Consider the following 6,166-nt stretch of genomic DNA (forward strand, 5'->3'; position numbering starts at 1 on the left):
CTGAATAAAAACAACATTTCCTTGATATAACAACACAATATTTATTACAAATATAAATACTTTCTTAGAAACGAAAAATAATTTACCTATAAAGTAAAAAATTACTCATTCAGCTATTACTTTAATGTGACAAAGGAACAATTGAAAATTGTGATTGCATATTGCTAAAATTTAATTCACTTCAATTTGCTGTAACTTCAACTATATAAATCGCACCATATTCAATATAGTAGTGTAAGTGTAAATTAAAAGGTAATAAAAACCAAGTACAGCTAGACAATCGACAATTACATACGCTGCTATTCTTGAGTTAATCAACAAAGGTCCTAAATAAAGAGCTAATCACATTATAATTCAGTATGAACTGGTTTCAGTTCCTCTATCCTTTTCAAGTATTCACTTTTTTCAATGCAGCCTGAACATTCCTCACCCCAATCATTGAGGATTTTTTTCAAGTCCCTCACTTTCAATTTTTTAAGATCGACTGTCTTAAGGTCGATTTGTACATCATATCGGAGCTCACAGATTTGGGCATCTTTTTTCTTTAGCTTTTCGCAGATTTTATCTGATGGTAAAGACCACGTCATTGGCTTGGACATTTCACCCAATATACCAGTGGCAGATTCTTCTAAGCCTCCAAGATAGTAACACTGTAATAAGAGCAATAAAGTTATAACTACTCTTACTACTAAAATCAACATTATCGTAACAGTAATCGAAGCATGTCTTGCCTTTCAATATGTTGCAAGCCGCAAGACTATCAAGGAAATTGTAGATGCAATGATTCAACAGATAATTAAATGATCTAGAGGCCCCGATACTTACAAATCTATTTTCCTTGTTCTTGAGATCCTTGCAGTATCCTTTGAATTCTTTTTCTATCTTCTTAAAGTCTTTAAGAGTATCTTCGGATAAATTGCTTCTAAATCTATCCAATACCTTGATACACACTGAAAATATCATAGAGGGGTGAAAGCCGAACTACATATTCAAGATTAGGAAAAACTCTAATGGGTAATCCGTTTAATAAACTATTTAAAATGAACTTAACAGCTTGTAATGGCAAAACAGTGATACTTTGGTTAAATATAGAAAATTTCATGGTTTCCTTAAGTCGGTATAAAGTAACGATTATATATTGAAACGTGAGGACTTAAAGTAGAGTATGTACATTTGTATAAAAATGTTTGACTCGTTTTTAACTTATAAAAAACTGTTGTGTTGGCAGAGCATAATCACCATGAAAAATTGCTGTTTATTTGGCACTTACCTTCACATTCTCCCGGTTTCAGGGCCTGTGAAGAGAGGATAAGGGAGAGCGCAACTAAAATGACTAGGGGCAGCTCCATTTCCTTTGATATTTCCAAAAATCACCCCCAAAGAGTACAAATTTACTGGTTTTAGGTTAGAACGGGAAACTTTCTTTAATACGAGAATTGAATGGACTTCCAATATAATTTATAGTTATGTTACTTCAAAATTATTAAAAGCTTGCACCGTATTTACTTGCACATTAAACAACTGTTGCAATCAATGAAAATAAGAGTTTTTCTGTTGAACTGTTCACTGAATTTGACTGTCACTGTTGGCGATATTTCATTGGTCCACGTTGATTCAATGGGATAAAATTGCTGTATATAAAGTTGCCTAGGACACCGCAAGGAATCGAAAACTAATTATACCAGGAATAATGGAAAAGTAAAGCAGTGAGTAAAAAGGACCACTAAAAAGTTCCATCACGCAATAGTAAAATAATTTTTGCCAGATTCGCTTATTTTGACGTTGACTTGATGTGAGCTTTTATTCATCTTTTCGTTAAAATACCAATGAAGTGAAAAATAAACGTGTAAATCTCACAACTACAATTCACCATTTATACGATGTAATATATTATGATTTATTTAACAAACAGTGATACAAAAATCATAATTAAAAAATTGAGGCAAAATAAACGTTAATCTTTATAATCAAATTGATTTAAAATCGAATCGAAGTGTTTTTGAGGAAATGCTGTTGAAGTAGGTATTTCTAATTGAGCATATTTTGTAAATAACGTTTTGCAAACTGGCCTTAGCGAAAGTGACCCCACCAAACTAAAATCAATTGGAAGGATTGATGTACGTTTGTTTTTATTGGTTTTATTATGTCTTTAAAATAATCGATGTTATTTAGTATATCGGTATAAAACTTACATTGCAATGGTATCTTCAAAAAAAATCTAACGATGTTTTAATCTGATGATATAGGCGACGAAGCAAAGAATCTCTCCATAAAATGCATTTACTAGAGTTGTGTCAAAAATGGTCGAAAAGCAATTGAAAAGAAGTGGTTTCATATTTTTCAATTAATTTAATAAATTAAGTTATCCTTTTATGAGACGTTTGTATACGAAGTGTAATTTGTAAAATATTCATATTTAGAATATTAATATTCTAAATACACATATTTTGCGATTAAATTTATTTGATGTAGTTCAGCACTTTACCGAAACCTTTTTAGATAAATGTTTAGCAAAATTGTTCTTTTATCGCAACCAATTTCCATTAAGCTCACACACACTCACATTTTCTTTCAACGAATAGGCAATCTAAATAAGCCTTCAGCTAATAAAAGCGGTTACAAAATAGTATTTTTTTAGGATTAGTATGAGGATAGTTGAAAATGCGTAAAATGTTAATCGACTTAAAGGGTGTCCGAATTAACATAAAATGATCGATTTGATCTGATATAATGTCTGTTGACAGAAGTTAAAAAAAAACATACAAATTAATGCTTTTTGTGTAATTTCTCGACAAAAATTACACTTATTTTGAAGCATCTACTTTAGGTCATCAAAGGATGTCCGATAACGAATAAATCCGCTTCATTTTTTTTACATTAAGACATTGTTAGATCAGATTAGATACTACCTTCTATAGAATTGATCTTTTTAACTTGTTATGACAATAAAGATTATCAATTGACCCATTTTCGACAAATAACAAACAAAAATGCTTTTTTGCTTAATCTGAGATCGACTACAGGCTACAAATAAAGACATTTTGGGTAGGTATTACTAAATATGTGTTGTATAAAAAAAGTGTTGTACCTACACGATTTATAACGGTATAACTCATACCTGCATACAACTGAACGAGGAATGTGGTTTGATGGGACTCATATTTCAATACAAGCATCTCTAATCTTATAAGTGAATTCAGTGCGGCATTTTTCTTATTCACATAAAAAAACTAAAGGATTTAGATCTGGGGATTGTGTAGTCCAACCTACTGGCCCTCAACAACCCATTCATCTTTTTGAATAATGATTATCCAGCCAATTATATTTTTCATCATTATAATTCATCAATAATATGCTAGAAATTAATTTGCAAATAAATTACAATTAATTCAACTCACACTGAATGGATGCCTGGTATTGAAATTGAGTGATAATAAATGGTTTTGATTTTAAGAAGGGAGTCAAAATTATTTTTCATTTTTCATTTCTGAAACGAAAATTTAATAGGAGGCACTCTTTTCATGAAAGTTGGATTTAGAGGATTGAAATTATATTCCTCTGGAGCTTGAAAAGGTTGTAACCGTTTTGGGTTTTCCAAGAAACAACAACTAGGGAAAATGGAGTAAAATTTTTCCATATGTTTCCCTATATACAATAGTTGAATAATAATTACATTAAGGCTAGACATAAAGTGCATTTGAATTAAGTGAGCACTTGCGAAGTTCCCATAAGTTCGCTCTAGAGGGAAAGAGATTGTAGAAGATCAGCAACCTCCAGAAGATTTTTATTTGAATTCAAATATCAACAAGTCAATTAGGAAATGGTGCTATAAATTACTGCTCATTGTTTATGTACTGTAAAGAAAATATTCCGTTCTTTGGTTTGAACATTCGTAAATCGCTAAGGGCAGAATTCTTAGTGCTGAATCACGACTTACGCAAACTCAATTGTTTCAAATTTTTGTTTCCCATCAATTTTTATTTGATCGGTTATAAACGTGGCAATTTAGCCGCTCGGATTTAACATCGGAATGTCGATTATTAACGGAAGGATGCGGAAGGTAAAAGGTGTAGCAAGCTCGCACCTTGGAACGCATTGTTCGATCAGTTCATAATAATTGTCCTGTCAAAAATATCATTTCATTCTGACCCAAATCTCGGCGTAATAACGTTAATCATACGCTTTAATCTATGATGGTGGGTGTGCTTAGATTACTTATTTTATATACATCGTGTCTTAAAGAAAAATGACCGGCGAAAATTAATACTGTTGTTCCAGAAGTAATTAGATGGAGCAATATACTATTCAAGGTGGAGTCTCAATTCTATTAAGAAACTCGTTAAAATAATGAAATATTTGAATTAGAAGTTTTTTAAGTGCCACTAAAGGCTTATCACACTTTCATTCAACTCAAGCGCCTCTTCCTATCACATAAACATGTATAACAAAAATAGGTAGCTTATTAAAAATTGTATAGTAAATTGCAATATTGTTCACAAAGTTTATTTGCGCATTAATATGCAAGGCGCGTCTAAAAAGTTCTAATAAAAATATTACACTCTAAAATCCTGTAAACGCTTATTACTGCAAGTAGACCCAAATCCTATCTAATAMACTAGAACCTTCCGAATCGCATAAGGATACAAAAAAAGTAAAAGCGAAAGGTTGGTTTAATGATTTAACACTGCGGTTCAGTCATCAAATTTTATAGAATTGATCATTTTTTCACAAATTTGTCACCAACAAAATATTCAGAATAACTTTTCTTTTGCCTCTTGAACCTAAGCATGTCCTTAAATATCCGCTAGTTGATACATTCGATATTACATTTCGACTGGAAATGCAGTCCTTATATAAAAACAGCTCTCATTATCAACTCACAATCATTCGCAAGACAAACAGCTAATAAGTTGCATTCAAATTAAAATTTGCATACATTCAATTTTGCCAAATCAATACATTAGTCTAGAAACCGATAAAATTTTGAGCAAAAATGTGTCAATGGCAAAGCCACTAGTGTGACGAAATAAACGACGCCTGTAGACTTGATATTTATTGCTGTTAATGAACCGAAATCAGATAACATTTCTGCAATTCTTTAGGTGAAAAGTTTCAAGTTTATTAAACTTTCCCGGCGGTTCAGTCCTCAAGAAATAATTTAAATTTGTGGCTTGCAGGATGGTCTCATTTTAATGTTTCCATACTGAAGCTCGATAACTGGAAGAACTATTATAACTATTGCAAAAAGTATTTCAATTCCTCGACGTTTCCATTATCCAAAAAATAATTTTAATAAAACCATTGTAATGGGAAAATTAGTTGAACCGTAATGTTTTCTTTGGATACAACAGCAAGAAATAGCTTTATTTAAATACGATCTACAATAAAAGATATGTCAAATGCCTCAACACTGAAGAACTTACTTCATTCTAGTTTAACACATATTCGAATATAAATACGTAATTTTTCATTTTTAACTAAAAAATTTAACCTATGGTGATTTTTCGGGTCTTTAGAACACTGTGAAAAAAATGTATGCATGAGACGCTTACATCCTCAGAGCGAAACAGAATATTTAATAATTAATCGAAAGCAACAGGCAATACATTTTTAGGTACCGCTATAAAGATTGCTCTAAAAATGTATGCTAAAAGCCCTTATATTATTGCTGAATTTAAAAAAACTATCAAAATTATTTTGTTTAGAGATTAAACGTATTTGCTGCAAAAGTATTGTTTTTCGAAACAGGTCCAAAGAGTAGATATTATATATCCTTTTTCTGCTCTTTGACAGTATTTTAGAGTGATGCTGWAATAACGTCGCTTCAAAGTAAGTTCTTCAATAGATATTTGACTTCTTTCATTATATGTATGTTTCCTATTTTACAGTATACTATAGGGTGTGCATTATTAAAAATGTCACAGTTTTCTCACTTAAATATAAATGCTCAAGTACTCAGATTCTCACAAACTGGACGTGTTCATTTTTTTTTTCGTTTTTTAAAGCAATTATKAMWAATGAATACACAAAATTTGGAATATAGAAATTTTCGTGGTAGTACAAGAAATTTTCCTCTTCCTGTTAACAAATGTTTTCATTCAATTAGCATTAACTTATTTTTTAACTCTACTCAGTAATTTAATAATTAGAAAGGATTAAATATTAA

At 30.9% G+C, this 6,166-nt stretch overlaps 1 protein-coding gene across 1 annotated transcript; it reads right to left on the bottom strand.

The window, feature by feature from the left end:
* Nucleotides 1–16: 16 nt before the first annotated feature.
* Nucleotides 17–1,657, bottom strand: LOC109533424 (mesencephalic astrocyte-derived neurotrophic factor homolog). The gene is made up of 3 exons (XM_019898746.2): nucleotides 1,271–1,657; nucleotides 826–950; nucleotides 17–650 (listed from the first exon to the last, which is right to left on the bottom strand). The coding sequence occupies exons 1-3, from the start codon at nucleotides 1,347–1,349 to the stop codon at nucleotides 348–350; spliced, it is 507 nt and encodes a 168-aa protein (XP_019754305.1). The 5' UTR covers nucleotides 1,350–1,657; the 3' UTR covers nucleotides 17–347.
* Nucleotides 1,658–6,166: the final 4,509 nt, after the last annotated feature.

Source organism: Dendroctonus ponderosae, unplaced genomic scaffold, assembly GCF_020466585.1.
Source record: "Dendroctonus ponderosae isolate FM_Combo_2020 unplaced genomic scaffold, Dpon_F_20191213v2 Dpon_F_20191213_4, whole genome shotgun sequence".
Lineage (NCBI taxonomy): Eukaryota > Metazoa > Arthropoda > Insecta > Coleoptera > Curculionidae > Dendroctonus > Dendroctonus ponderosae.